We start from the raw sequence: 15,422 nt of genomic DNA, 5'->3' as shown, positions 1-15,422 counted from the left end.
GACACTAGTTAGTCTTTTCTGGGACGTTATTATCCTGTTCCAATTCCCAATGGCAGGTAATTATCTTGACACTACTGATCTTTGGCTACCGATAGCAACTGGGTTGTCCGATGCCGCTCGGTGAGCTAACATGCGAGTATTTCATTGGTTGTTACTGCACTGTTTCTGATGGAGTGTTAAGTATGCACTGTTTATTTTGGACAGCAGGTGGAGCGTGGGAGGGAACCTCTGTCATGTTTCCCAGTACTACTCCTAACCATAAAATTTTTTTTGGAGTTTGCGTAGCTCAGTTTTCGCTGGAAACTCGCAAATGTTGCTGTTACTGGGACGAAGTCTTTTTTTTTTTTTCAATTATTTTAGCTATAGAAATAAATAAAAAACGAAATGCTATTAGTTATTAGTGTTGTTGTTGATTCAAAGTTATGTAAATGAGTAAACAAGCTGGTAGCTTTACCTTGCATCTCAGCTTTGTTTGGAGATGGTCATTTACAGATAACTCGTTATATCAACCAGACACCCAAACTAGTGTGCTCATTTGCTGCTTTTGTTAGCTCAAACACTTGCGCAGACCAAACACTAGGAAGTTCCTCATTTGCCATACTGACAACATGTGTCATCTGAATGGAATGATTCATGGACAGATGCTAAGAGGGCACAGCAAACATGTGCCTTTATCACAAGAGGGGCGTTGTTTCAACACTGACTCCCTTTTGTGTGATCTCTCACACCACACACACGCCCAAGCGCGATGCCTTTTCACCATTTCAAATTATAGCAATGGAATAATAACCATTCGCCAAGCCCTAACGTATCCTAACCTTTAAACAAGTCTCTGTCCTAAAATTTAATGATTTTACACACACATTCACGGTTAAAAGATGCACTTGGCATTAAAGTGTATGGCTCTCACTTTGTCAGATATTAATTAAGGAATGTGGTGCAAGTATTCCTATTACTAATCCTATATGTGTATTTATTTATTTATATGTATATTTATCTATTTAATCAAATAAAGGAGTAGGTAAAGTAGCTGGTAATGAAAAACTTTTCTGTTAAGCGTCCCTTCAAAGTAATGCGGTTTTATTTTGAAAGTGATACTCGGAAGTAGCTTCGGTGTGCTTGATTTGCTTGACATTAGTAATTCTCTTTCATGAGCGCATTGGGGAATACCGAAATGGCAAGATCCGAGCCGATGTGATTGACCCCTGCGAATATTCGGAAGCCATTTATCCCAAACAGGTAGCATACCTTGCTGATCATATTAAGAATAATAACTGCAGGTGCAAAGTGCGCAAAGCTCGTAAATGCATGTGTAATGTTAATATCATGCAGGCTACGTTTACTGGCACTGACCTGACTCTGTGGGGGTCTTTGTCATCAAAGACAGACGAATGGCTCTTGGTTTTAATAATGAATTTAAACATTCAGATTCTCCTGCAATCTTAAGCTCGTCTGTATTTAAAGGTTATATGTATTTAACAAAAAAAAGAAAAAAAAACTAGCGCTTTATTATTTAGGACGCCAATGCGCGTGACTGCAGCGCTTCCACTTAGCCTTTAGTAGGTGATAAATTGTCATTTTGGACATAGAGGTCTTTGTGGAGTGACGTCGCACTCACGCAGACTCGCGACGAACTTTTAAATAAATCACTTAGCTAAGCCTGCCTTAAATATGTACGAGCTGTAGAAATAACAGTAAAACATCTGTGCGCTCTTACATGGAGGATGTTGACAGCTGCGCGTGAATCCGTGGTTAAGGAGAAATTGTTTACTTTTGCGCTTGGCACGGTGATGTTGGAGTATAGCATGTCTGTTTGTGTATGCGAGCATGAGAGAAAAAGTGAGACCACTGGCATCAGTCCCAGGTATGCCCAGGCCACCTAGAATAACTCTGGCATAAGTTTCTGGGACTCGTTCATGTACTGCCTTTATCACTGCTAATTTTCTGTTTGGCAGCATAACAAATCAAACAGCTGCAAAGCAGGAGTAGACTTTTTCTCTCCCCCCCCAACTTCATAGTGAAAGACAGAGAGGGCTGGCCTGTTGTATTATTCAGCGATTTGATCATTTGTTTGGAGTCTGTGCTATATATATTGGTGTCCAGGCCAGCTGAGCTCTACTTCCCACATGGGAGTAAAACCATGAGGACAGCAGGAGTATTCTACTGCAAGAGCGCGCGCACACATCCACACACACACACACACACACACAGCTGAGTAGCCGATGTTCTAATTCATGGGTACAACAGTCTGACTGAATTATGTAAACTGGCAATTAATATTTCATAGAATATGAGCATAGGAGAAAACATCGCAAAATGTCCTGTCACTTCTAACTTCAACTTCTAACTTCAAATATAAACACAGCTTCAGTGGAAAAAATGTCTGCACTTACAGATCTGGCAATGATAATGAATCCCAATTAGATTCACTTATGTTCTATCATAAGACAGGTTCTTTATTGAAAGGTGTGGGCAAGAATTTTATATCTCATTTGGTTCTACCAGTAAAGCCTGGGACATTTACTCATGCAAGCTAAATGAACCAGCTGTTTACATGATGTAATGTTTCAAATGATATTTCTTCTTTATTGCTAATAAACCAGTCATACCTATGAGCACAATCCAGTGCCCCGATTCTCATATTAAGTTAGAGAACAGCCGTCTTATCTCTCTTGCTTCCTCACACGTTTGGTCTGTCAGTCGTACACGGACAGCATCTGCTGGGTCTTGCCCATCTTGACACCATTTTGAGAATGACAGCTGAGTGGGAGGGTGCTCAGATGATGACAGAGGAGGCTTCCAAAAATAGCCACGGTCTACCACAACTTTCTCTGGAAATAGCCACAAATGGATGTGAAAGTGAGGCATTTTTAATATATACTTATACATAATTTAAAAATCCTGCATTTGACTTGGGGAAAATCAAACCAACCTTTTTTTGTGACTGAGTGTTGTGATGTCTTCTGAGGTTTTTTATTTTCCTTGAAAATTTTAAAGTAGTGGCAGCAAATAAATGCAGATATCCAGACTGATACAGCCAAAGAAATCTCATAATAGCAGATTTTAATTGAAAGAAATGTGACAACAAAGCCTGAATCTGCTCAGTGCTGAAGGACAGCCTCAGCCAGACAGATTGCTACAAAGGGCTTGAATATAAGCAGAAGGATTTAACCTAAATCTCCGGGGCAGCACAGTTCCCATCATGCTCCATGCTTACTCCAAGTGATATGACAGTACTTTCCTCATTCTGCTTTAATGACCTCTTTAAGTGTGCTCTTTGGTTAATGTAATGCATCAGATTGCCTGTTTATATTTCCCATCGCTCTCCTCGGCATTCCTTCTACTGAATTTGCCTCCTCTGTATCCATGGTGTCGCCCGTACCCTAGACTGAGATTAAAATAGATTAAGCAGGGATTAGGTCATAAGATAAGCGGAGGGAGGGATGTATTCAATGAGTGCCTGCATAGCCTGCCGCGTTACATTCTTCTTGTCAACAAAAACTGGTGTTGCCATTGTGTAAAGTTATTTAGGAGAAGCTGCACAAATTCTGTCCATTTCAGCGATCTTTCCATAAAAGTGGTGCAGATTCCACTGTCTGTGGGTCACTGTGCACCTGTGCAACTTGAAAAGGTGTGTCAGTGTGTGCTGCTGTGTGCGCCAGGCCCTGCTATGGTGAGGTGTGTCAGCGATGACGGATGTGGAGGCGACCTATGAGGACTTCATCGCCTCTCGACGATCTGGCCGCAGGAATGCCATCCATGATATTCCAGACGCCCCTGGAGAACCGGGCACCACTGATCTGTCAGAGAGTCTGGCACAGCTCAACATCAACAAGTCAGGTGAGCAACACGATGAAGAATGAGAACATATTTTGATGGTGACATTAATAATTCATCAGGGTGGTAACACATCGTCTCTTTTCTACTTGTGTTCAGTTGAATTCTATGGATTTTCCAACAGTGGATGATTGTTGTTCTGATTTCACACTATATAAATAAAATTTAATTGAAGTTCTTCAGTTACATTTTACATATATGTGACTTGGTGACTTGGTTGCTGCATCACTGACTTCACCCGCAGTTAAATTTGCATGAAACAGACTTTCCATTGTCCTCTTTCTTCACTGTTTTCCAGGTGATGAGGGAGAAGATGCTGAGAAAAGCCAGAACTCTCCAACTAAAGAAGAGCAGACTCAAGCTGAGGGAAGCTAAGTGCCACCGGACATTTATGGACTCCAGCAGCCACTTCTTTTAGTCTATCTGCTCCCTGTATGCTAAGCCTCTGCCTGGCCAGTTGCATCTAATGACTGTGAACAACAAAATCTTCTATTGCCACTATCCTGCCATCAGGAAGTCATCACTATGGCAACCACAGCACAGTCTCTCTCTCTCTCTCTCTCTCTCTCACTTGTAATTGGGTGTGTTCCAATTTCCTTAAAAACCCTCCTTCCTTTGCTGCCTTTTGTCCAAGGCTGCTGATATCAGATTGGATGTAATTTAAGGTGAACTAAACATGATGTCAACAACCAAAACCAGCCCACTTTTGACTGTGAGTGGTTTTGAGTGGAAAGTGGAGGGTGGAAATCAGGCTAGTAAAGGTTTTTAGAGCACCCTTAAGTGTAGCCACAGAATTAAAAATTGTCTTCCCCCCTCTCCTCGTCTCCTTGAATTAATCACCGCTGATGCGACTGAAACACAGACGGCGACTGGACATCTACTGATCTTGCCTCGACGCCTGAACACGTGCTCCCTCCATAAGTACTCACTATTGACCGTTTCCTATTTCCATGGATCTGTGTATTGGATTGATGGACGTTATCCTGCAACTGCACTCAGCAGCTCAAAGGCCCTGTTGTACTTTGTTGCATGTATCCACCCATATCTAAATGGGTATTTTTTATCATCATTTCAGACATCCCATTTGAAGTATTACACTGGTCAAACAGGGTCCAGTTTTTGTTTTGTTTTTTTAAAAAGTAAGAGTCAGATCACAGGATGTAAAGCATTTTTTTTTTCCAAGTTAGGAACAGCATCATGTGCTCCTCGATCTGTCACAGGCAAAATGAGTGTCTGTTTAGTTTTGGTGGCTGGCTTCACTGCACCTTGCTTTACTCTTGCACACTGACCCATAACTTTGAGTTCACTATAACTACTCGCTAGCCTTTTGTTGTTTGCACTGCCAGGCCTCACAAATGAAGCCAGGGAGTACAAATTGTACAAACCCAAAATTGTGGGTTTTTCAAACCATTGTTCTGCCAAGGCAATATTTTCTTTTGCTTTGCTAATTCAGGACCTGGACTACTTCCCATAATTGATGGAACCATGAATTCAACTCTTTACAAGAAAATACAGAAAGAGAACATCTGGCCATCGGTTTGTGGTCCGAACTTCAAGCACACTTGGGTTATTGAGTAGGACAGTGATCCAAAACACACCAGCAAGTCCACCTCTGAATAGCTCGAACCAACAAAATGAAGGTTTTGGACTCCTAATGAGATGTTTTTCATGACCTTAAAAACACTGTTCATGCTCATAAAACCCTCCAATGTGGAGGAATCAAAACAATTCTGCAGAAAAGACTCACTCTGCTACAGCAATGTGAATGACTCATTACCAATACTTGCAAAACCTCTTGCCTGCAGTTCTTATTACCAAGCCTAGCACCACCATTTATTAGGCTTAGGGGTCATGTACTGTTTCACACAGGGCCAGGTAGGTTTGGATAGCTTTTTTCAATTAATACAAGAAATCATCTTTTTTTCTTTTTTTTTTAAAAAGCATTTTGTTTGAACTCGGGTTATCTTTAGGAAAATGCTTTTTAATGACGCTGTAAACAATGAAATTGATTGGTTGGAAAGTAGGATTTCACCCTTACTGTACATCTTATACTTCAATAATTGTAATCAAAACTGGCTGCTCACTGTCTGCAAATGTGTCCGGTCTAACTTGTGATGGCCTTGGATGCAGGAGTTCTCCTTACATGCAGGGTATCTACACACATTAAGTGGTTTTCCCACAGTTTAACATTGCACTGCCATGTATTATACCCAAGTGTGTAATTTGGTTGTGGTGGACATCAAGGAAAAACATTTATTTGCTACTTAAGATTTGGAAATTGCACTACTGATAGCACTGCAGTGTGGTTTATTAGTGTGTGCTGTATGTGTAAATTTTCGTAGATAAGACGACTGTTAGAATGAATCATTTGTACTGGCACACTGTCAGTTTTGCAATTCCCTTTTGTAATCCGTTTTCATAGTTTCGTTTTAACACCATTACTGTACTCTGTCCAGTTTAGATCTACTAAGGAAATATGTGGGCATACATTCTAAAAATGCTTTATTACTTTTTTATATCTTGCAGCTGATCATTTTGTTTTCATTGTTTAGTTACCTTCACTAAGGAGGTTATGTTTTTACTACCGTTTCTAGTTATTTGTCAACAGGATTATGCATCTGCAGCTACCTGGATGATTTTCAGGAAACTTGGAGGTAACGTGGAGTATGGGCATATAGGAAGAAGCTGTAAAAATTGGGCGGGTGGACGGTGGGTGTAGTAAACCTTTAGTTTTAACCTGTTAAAAGGGATTAGTGCCATTTTATAGTGCATCATAGGACTATGATAACTTGTACTTTGAGTCCAGTGTAATGTGATTTAATGACCGGTACTGTTGCAATTTAGGTGAGCTAAAGAACTCAAGCTGTTGTTCCATTTCCCACTGTTATTTTCAGTATTTTATAAAATTCCCGATTTAGTCATGTTATTGTGTTATCAGAGGCATTACTATGTAATATACTCATTTTTGACTTTGTCGATTTGGTTAGTTTTGATGTGCAATTAAATTTTACTAGTGAATTAATCGAAAGTGTCAAGACAAATTAATGCATCCTCAGCAGAGGGGGCTCAATAAGCAAAGTCTTTGTCTCCCCCTGGTGGTCAACCTAAGCTATACTATTAAGCAACGGAAAGGCCCAATCACTGAGCACTTCTGTTTTGTAATCGATATCAGACGATGTAGAACGATGCAATAGATAATGCAAGCATTCACAAGTCACTGAGGTCATGTACCGTTACTTAAGGTCAGTTTGATAGAAAAATACTATGATGGCTAGCTCACGTGAAGGAATTGGTACTCTCCTATAATAGACCAACGCATTGTAAAAAGAAAAAGGAAAAAATGATGACTATGTTTCTCTTCCTGATTAGATTCTGATTAGTCAAGTGCTAGGCAATAAACACGGTGATTATAGACACGCAATGATGGTGGTAAATAAATTTCAGAAGGTCATGACAAACCGACGTGACCTTCTGCACACAGTGTAACAAAACTGAGCTGTTTCATATGGTAATCAGAGCAGTGAGGGCTCCTTTCACTGATACCAGAGTTGTTAATGTTAATGATGTAACAGAGCTGTATCTGTAATGACAGAGCAGCTGAGTGATTATTGTTGTTATAGGCCTTTGTAATGAAACAAGGCAACTTATGGGTGGAGCATTTTCTTCACAGTTTTTCTCGATTACTTTCATTCAGTGTTTCTTCCTTGTTCTGATGCTCGGTTTGAACTTCAGCGTGCTGTCTTGACCATCGTATCTAAATGTTTTGAGTTGCCGCTGATGTGAAAGGCGAATTAGATATTTGCATTACTGATTATTAGGTACGCTTGCTCCACTGCTACAGTAGTTGCTAAATGTATGTAGCATGACTTTGTATACATTTCCTTTGTTTTTTCTGATACATTTGGTTTAATGAGTATTATTTTTGCTTTACCGCATTTCATCAATTTTGCAAAGTTAAAAAAATCCTTCACATTTCAGTTTTGTTTCAGAAAATATTTTCTATTTTTCTGATTTTTTTCAAAAGTAAGCAAGGTTATGGGAAAAAACTAATTTTTTTATGTTTAAGTCTTTAAAGGGTTGTGAAAGGTGTTTATTCGTTCATCACACAGTTGAAATGACTGACTATTAATGTTTTGGCAAATGTGAAAAATCCCGTATTTTTTTTGAGAAATACATTAAGAGTGGTAAGAGTGACTTTCCTGCCTAATTTCCAGACTAATTGAGAAAAAGTATGAAGTATGAAAAGATAAATAATGGATGTTGTAAGGTTTTTAATCATGATGATGTTAGGAAAAAGTAGTGCAAAAATGTTGGCCTAAATTAAAAGTGAAGAATTTCTTTGAAACTTTAGAAAATTGCTGAAATTGAGAAATGCTAAATATTATAACTGAAAGTATAAGCATTAGAAAACAGGAAATTAAAATATATACTATCAGAGAACATAACACTAACTACTGTGTGGTACAGCTACATGCATTCAGCAACCACTTTAGCATCTGCTCAGCTGCTTGTTAATACAATTATCTAATGAGCCAATCACATTTCAGTAATCCAAAACATTAAGTCATGTAGACAGACATCCTGCTGAAGTTCAAGCTGAACGAATGAGGACAAAAGCTGAGTGAGTATCTCTGAGTATGTCCAAAACTACTGATCTACTATGGTTTTCCCACAAAACGATCTCTAGGGAGGGATGATTATACAGAGAATGCTCTGAAAAAGAAAAATACCTTCTTGCATCTGAACGCACAATCTAGCTGACTGTGATGCACATGGTCTGCAGCAGCAGAAGACCACACTAGGTTCCACTCCTGTCATGTAAGAACAACAAACTGAGATTACATGTCGCACTGACTCATCAAAGTTGGACAATAAAAGGTTGGAAAAATCTCAGAATAATATAATAATAATGCAGTGTGCACAAAAACAACGACAAAGGTGCTATTGTGGGTAGGAAGTGTTAAGAGTAGTGAGAATGATAATTCTGATGGGAGAGTTGCACCAGAGCGATTGAGAAACACTGTACCTTGAAGCACAACAATCATATTTCACATGGGAACAATTTGACATAAATGTTTACCTAAATCTATAACCTATGCCTAATTGAATGGACTTTACTCCTTTGATAAGTTATCTGAGATTTCTATATCTTCAGAAACAAGTGACACTGTGTCATGAAGGCTGTATTTGCTCAGAGACCTTGACCTTGTGTAAAACCACACTGTGTAACCGTAACTCTTCTCCATGACTCCACAAATATGGAGCATTGGTTGGATTTATTCTTGTAATATCACTGAACTAAAAAAAAGTGACAATACATACGAGAACATTACAGTACGTGTTTTGTTTAAATGACAAGGTTAACTTTATACCATATACCAGTGATAATACAGGGTACAATGAAATGACTTACGATACATGCTTGTGCCACATGTACTATTGTGGCACAGTTCCCTTTCTTTATTTTAAACTTTTATTTTCAATGTGGGATGAAAAATCCATGCATGTCCTTGTTCAGCTCAGTATTCACATAGGCTCGTGCTACTTCCTTGAACGTTTTCCCATCGAGAATCAGGATGAAGCTCGACTGGCCTGGATTGGAGTTGATGACTGATGTTAGGACCACACCTGCAAATGGAGAAGGAGGTTATTGTATCACAACTTTGTTAACACAGATTACAGGCACAGATAAGTGGGGGGAGATCTGGTCTAATCTTTGTAGACCTTCTTATTGACTTGAACTTCAGCTTATCAACAGAAGCAAATCCAGAATAAATGTCACGTCTTTGTGCACCACATTCACTTGTATTCATACCATCATCTTCCGACTCTCCGTTTGGTCTGGGGACGAACACGGGCTCTGACGGCAAGCACTTGTCTTCATCCCAGTACACCATCTTCTTGCTTTCCGTGTCAAACTTTGCAACCTAGAGTGAGTGAACAGATGAAACACACTCAACAAAGACACCCATGCAGGTCAGAAGTTATTTACAGACACAGAAATACCAATACACAACACAGCACAACCGGCTTATCAGCCCGTGTGGTACTTTGTTCTGTGTGCAAATAACAGACGTGGAAAAGAGCAGTAAAATTCTCATATCACATGAGACTGCCGGACAATACGATGAGCAGCTGATGTTCTCATGAATGCACTTTGTACTTTAATGGGCACAGGTACCAGAAAACATTTAGCAAATCCTATGTAGGCCTATTAACTGTTATTAACTACAACGAATAGGTGACAAATAAAAGGAAAAAAACTGAATGTTTAACCCCTGCAGTGGTGGAGTCAGAGTTCTGTTATGCTGAGGTTGGCATTTTTTGCTGGCATGGCTTTGAGGCGTGTCTCCTATCAGGGGAAAACTTACATGGTAATTAAAAAACAAAGATTACCTTTATTCTGTTGTGAGATATTTTGATGTCCTCCATTGTTTTTTAGGGAGGGAATGCCCTCATTTATAGGACACAATGATGAAAATCTCCTCCATCATATGCTTTGGCTTCAACAGCCACTAAACCTAACCCAATTTAACCCCCCACAGAAGATAGTGGAGCACTGAAGAGTCATTGCAGAGGTACATTCAACCTGTTCTGCCAGCACATGGTCGTTAGACACCTGATTATGACACTTAACATGTTTTTTTTTTTTTTTGTCTTTTGTCACCTCTATATATATGTGGTACGGGATTTTTCATGTCACCTCTTGTTTACATCCCTCTTTTTTTAACCTGCTATGCGGCATATTCCACTTTATTAACCACGCGTTTATAAAATGGAAATTCTAAATTATTCATAGTTCAAGCAGAAGCCAGCGCTCTCTTCCTGTTTGTTTTTAGAATTGATTGTCTAGTGAGGATTAATAAAAAAATACATAATTGTCTAATACAAAATATTTCCTTTTATGCCTTCCTGACTTTATGCCTCTTGTTGGAGGGCTGAGCTATGAAGTCTTCTTTCCATTGTTTCTGATATCTTGATGTGCACACGTACCCAAAAGTGCCATGAAGGGGATTGTTGTTTTATGGCGCAATGTGTAATTCACACTTAAACAAAAGTTTTACTGCTACATTTTGCTTCAATGATTATTCTCAGTACTGTAGTTTTTCACCCTAGTTTTGTAAAACAATACGTCCAGGAACAGCCTGCTTCCCCAAAATTTAAATGTCTGTTCTGGAAGTTAAAGGTCTCCATAGGCAAATTATATTTTTTAAAATGTAAGAAATCTGAAATGTCGGATGTTCCCACCACTTCTGCAGAATCCCCCACGTAGTTCCCATAGACAAACTGGTGCCTCTTCCCATTGATGTCATAATTGATTCTGGGCAATTCCAAGCCTGATGGAAATAAAATCACAGTTTTTGCTCCTATCTGGATTAACTTTAAATGACAAACAGCAATTTGAAAAACAAAAACAAACAAACTTAATTTGCTTTAAGTGTCTGTTTGAGTGGCGTTGGTTTTACCTTCACAGAGCACCTCTGCTTGGCACATGAATTTGCCTTCTTTCTCCTTCACAGCGCTGGCTGTCGTGTACTTGAGTTTTACCATGTTCCCTCCAACTGGAACGCCCTGCGAAATCCAGTCGAAATGTGAAAGCCTTTAATGTGTGAGCCTTTCGATTGCAGGACCAAATGAACTACATGAAGATTAAAAAAAAACACCTCACTTTGTCAGCGTGGATGGGAAGGGCAAATCTCTTGTAAGTCGGCTTGGAAAACCTTTTTTCATCAAACTGAGATTTCTCCCTCAAGTTGCTCAAGTAGAACATGTCATAAAGGCTGTTGTCAGTGTAGGCAATGACATCAAAGACCACGTGGCCATCGTCCTCAAAAGCATTCACATGGTGGTAGAGGACCATTGCTCCTGTGTAGTACTTTGTCTCAACTTCTTTGCCGGTCTTTCTGTCCACCAAGTGGATCAGAGTCTGATGGAGAAACAAAGATGTAGATAAAAGATTCAATCCCATTTTTTTCTGAAGTGTAGAACACTAGTACACCTTTGTTCCCGGTCTATTAATCCACATTCATTAGCCTACTAACTCCTTACGTTTTCTTCAGGGCAGAACTTCAGGCAGCTTGCCCAGCTGACTCCTCTCATATAGGCAGTAGCCATCTTGAGGATGTCCAGCTTGAAAGGCATCTCGACGAAGATGATGTAGTTATCTGTAATGCCAAAGCTGTGGTAGTAGCTCGGCATGAGAAGGGAGCGGCAGGGGACTGAGCAGATCACCTCTACATTTTTCAGTGCAGGGCCTTTCTTGCCTTTGTCTGAAAGATGACAGTAGACAGCACAAATATGAAAACGCTGTAGGTGTTACTGTTGAGTTTAGAGGTTTAACATAAGACACATGAATCAGTTATAAACCTTTGTCTGAGGCAGCAGGAACTTTGAACAGTACGTATTTAGTTTTGCCCTTTGTTGCTATTGACGTTCCAATGTTGTAGGCATTGCCCTCCTTGTCATAGTGAGGATGGCACGAAGCTAAGTTTACAGGCAGGTACTTCAAGTAGTCCACCTGTGTGAGATATTTTAGAAACATATCAGGTTTGAAGCAAAGTCTTTCTTGGTTTTGAGTTCACACGTTTCAAGGTTAACCGGCAGCGTTACCTTTTCCAGGGTTTCCAGGGTCACGGGATCAATCTTGCTGATGTAGTTGGTTTCAGAAGTGGCATAATAGTCATTTCCATACTTGATGAAGTTACTCGCGCCATTGTCAGTGAAGTCAGGCATTGTGTGGTTGAGAAAGGTGATTGCCCTGAAAAGTAAAAAGTTTGGGGGTTTCGAGTGTGATATTGATACATGAAAGAGAGCGCCTCCATAGTGCAGTAGTTAATGCATTTGCCTAAGATGTAAAAGATCCCTAGTTTAAAAGCAGGAGGAGACACAAATCCTTGGGAGAGCTGTGCCAGGAAACGCATCCGGTGTTAAAAATCTGTGCCAACACAAATATGCGAGTCCATCTCCTGTAATGGGGAATAAGAGAACAGATTAGAAAAAAACCAGATTTCCTGTAAATGTTTGCCTTATATGAATCTCAGTGAGAAATTCACAGCAGGAAGGGAAACAGCCCCGAGGTTGTTCCTACACAAAAAGAATTATAACTGTGCCGCAGAGTCGTAGTCCAAGTGACTACCCAGATTTTACAAAAATGGCACTGCATGGTGTTATTTAATAGCTGAACTATCACAAAATTATATAAAAACAAACAAACAAACAAACAAACAAACAAACATGTATAACTTGAAACATAAAAGAAACCATAAACGTGGATAGAGAAATATAATGACACCATATTTTTTCTACTTTGACCAAGTCAAAGAATCACAGGAAAATACACAAAACGTTTAAATTATTCACTCTGAAAAAGTTTAGGGATTAACCAGCCAGCGTTTATCTTCAGGGTAGTTGTCAAATAATAGAAAACAGCAGCATTTCTGTAGCACAAATCACTTAAAGCCAACTGAGGACATGCAACCATACAATAACATATTATCTATGGAGATTGCAATAGGAGCACTGAATAACAGTAGACTGGCATCCAAAGAGTTTGCAGTATTTACCTGTTAAGTTTATATTCTATAAAGCACAGTAGCATAGGCTTTATCTTTACAGCAAAAATATTGCTGTACATTACACTAGACACCAGAAAAAACAGACTAATGCTGGCAAATCTATACGCCAGGGAAAATTCTTACAGTGTATAACGGCACCGTTTGCCAAATAAATACTACAACTGTTGATAAAGAATTACAAACTAAGACTACTGCAGTTATTTCGTGAAAAAATATCAAATATGCTGAATTTGTCTGTAAAAAATAAAGTAAGCTCACTTGAAGATGAAGTTCTTGCTTGGGTCTGGATAAGCCATCGTCCCCATTTCAGATACAACAATTCTGTTTGCTTCCATGTTGGCTTTATAGGTGTCACTTCTGAGGAATCTGCTTCTATGGATTATTTCACCTGCAAGGAAACAAATACGGAGTCTTTTATCTGTGTGCTTTACATTTTTTTATTTATTTATGTATTTTTTGCAACAGCTAACAGATTAGCAACTGTGCACAGGTAAGAATTGCTGTACCAACCGTCTTTGAAGGTGAAGCTATGCATTAAAGCCATCCCATCAAACCAGTGGTTGTAGTTGGTGTCGCCCACAGTGAAGATGCCAGGGCCATTTCGGAGGAGCATTCCTTGCAGCCAGCTGGGAATATTCCCTATTTCAAATGAAATCACATAGTTTTCACAGCAGCAGTTTAAATCTGTGCATTTGTTGGCAATGCAATTGTATAAAACCGGACCCACCTTTAATTTCTGCCTTACAAGGCTCGGGGCTCTCTGTTGCGTTCTTAGAAAAGTCTACCGACATGTTTGCTGACAGACCAGGGAGTAACATGCACCAGTGTCAGAGTAGGTTAAATACTGTGGGAGCACAAACCACTCCCATTTGTTTTACTGGGGTGTTATGAAAGGACAATTTATCTTATCTGCCTGTACAGCAATCACCTTCCTGTGTGGACGTTTCACAGAAACACTGAAGCTCAGTACCTTCACTGCAGGAAACTTAATGACCCATCTGCTGCTGTCCCGTCCCCTTTTTGCCTTGATTTTTTTTTCTTTACCTAAAACAAAAAAGATAATACTTTTTCATCTAGTCCTCAGGCTTGCTCTTTAAGTATTTACGTGCCTATTCTGTGATCAGATTAAATAATTGGATCGTTTTTTCCCTTTTTTAGATCAGCCAAGATATAGACATAGTAAATCTCAAATAGGATTAATGGTGATTAACCCTTTGGTGCACTGCTGCTTTTAGTTGCTGTAAGTTATTTCCCTTATCTGGTGACCTAGATTGTACCTGAGAAGCATGCTGATTTTATAAACTCTGTATATAAGCACCGAATCAATTTACGTTCAACCAGGAGTTGGAACCTGTCCTAACTGACAGCACTGAACAAACTAACTGAAGCGATGTTATAAAAGAGAGTGGGCCAAGATTACTCCACACTATGAGATATGAGAGGCTAATAAAGTCATACAGAAACGGTATGTCCAGGTGCTTCAAGTTATTGTTGCTGAAGGTGGATCCATAAGCTACTGAATCATGTAGCTTACATTTAAAATAAATAAATAAAATGGTTTAATGATGTCACGTGTTGTTTTTCCATCCCAGTAGGTATTTAAATGATTTTAGAACCTGCTAAGGAACAGGTGATTTTTTTTTTTTTATTACATCCCATTACTTAAGATTTTAAGAGGGTGAACTTTTATTCTTATACTGGTGCAAAGACATGAAGATGTGAACGCAGAGTTCATCACAATACTGAGCAAAGCAAGCATAATTATCACCTCGGTAATGATTGTGCAGTCCTTGTCGGTGGCATACGATAATAAACGTGCATTATGTTGAATATGCTTTTCCATGGGGCCTCTACTTGGAAGCACGCTTGACATATCTTTAATCTTATCTGGGTTCACCAACCTAAACAGCCACCTTAAGCAATCAGACCACTAATTCACACCAAGGTTGTTTACCTGAATATCAGCGCACTCACACTAAAGGGGCGGTGTTGACAGCTTGAGCAATCACA

General features: G+C 39.4%; 1 protein-coding gene and 1 long non-coding RNA gene across 2 annotated transcripts; one reads left to right on the top strand and one right to left on the bottom strand.

Moving 5' to 3' along the window:
- The first annotated feature begins 1,127 nt into the window (after positions 1-1,127).
- On the top strand, positions 1,128-6,842 carry LOC116328338. Its single transcript, XR_005614271.1, has 3 exons — positions 1,128-1,239; positions 3,663-3,840; positions 4,136-6,842. It is a non-coding gene; the product is annotated as an uncharacterized LOC116328338 (long non-coding RNA).
- Positions 6,843-9,073: 2,231 nt separating this feature from the next.
- On the bottom strand, positions 9,074-14,258 carry bco1 (beta-carotene oxygenase 1). Its single transcript, XM_031750055.2, has 11 exons — positions 14,140-14,258; positions 13,923-14,051; positions 13,671-13,800; positions 12,448-12,595; positions 12,205-12,355; positions 11,887-12,107; positions 11,507-11,764; positions 11,304-11,409; positions 11,086-11,174; positions 9,653-9,764; positions 9,074-9,465 (listed from the first exon to the last, which is right to left on the bottom strand). Exons 1-11 carry the CDS (start codon positions 14,228-14,230, stop codon positions 9,317-9,319), a joined length of 1,584 nt encoding a protein of 527 aa, XP_031605915.2. The 5' UTR covers positions 14,231-14,258; the 3' UTR covers positions 9,074-9,316.
- Positions 14,259-15,422: the final 1,164 nt, after the last annotated feature.

The sequence above is a fragment of the Oreochromis aureus genome, linkage group 9 (genome assembly GCF_013358895.1).
Source record: "Oreochromis aureus strain Israel breed Guangdong linkage group 9, ZZ_aureus, whole genome shotgun sequence".
In the NCBI taxonomy this organism is placed as follows: Eukaryota; Metazoa; Chordata; class Actinopteri; order Cichliformes; family Cichlidae; genus Oreochromis; species Oreochromis aureus.
This window is presented reverse-complemented; position numbering and strand designations above follow the sequence as displayed.

What these genes read in the sequence shown, in the direction of transcription:
- bco1 (XM_031750055.2), bottom strand. Translation starts at nt 14,230, where the DNA reads ATGTTACTCCCTGGTCTGTCAGCAAACATGTCGGTAGACTTTTCTAAG. An exon ending in TTGTAAGGCAGAAATTAAAG is followed by an intron (nt 14,052 to 14,139) that starts GTGGGTCCGGTT and finishes CATTTGAAATAG; the next exon opens with GGAATATTCCCAGCTGGCTG. An exon ending in CCCTGGAAACCCTGGAAAAG is followed by an intron (nt 12,356 to 12,447) that starts GTAACGCTGCCG and finishes TATCTCACACAG; the next exon opens with GTGGACTACTTGAAGTACCT.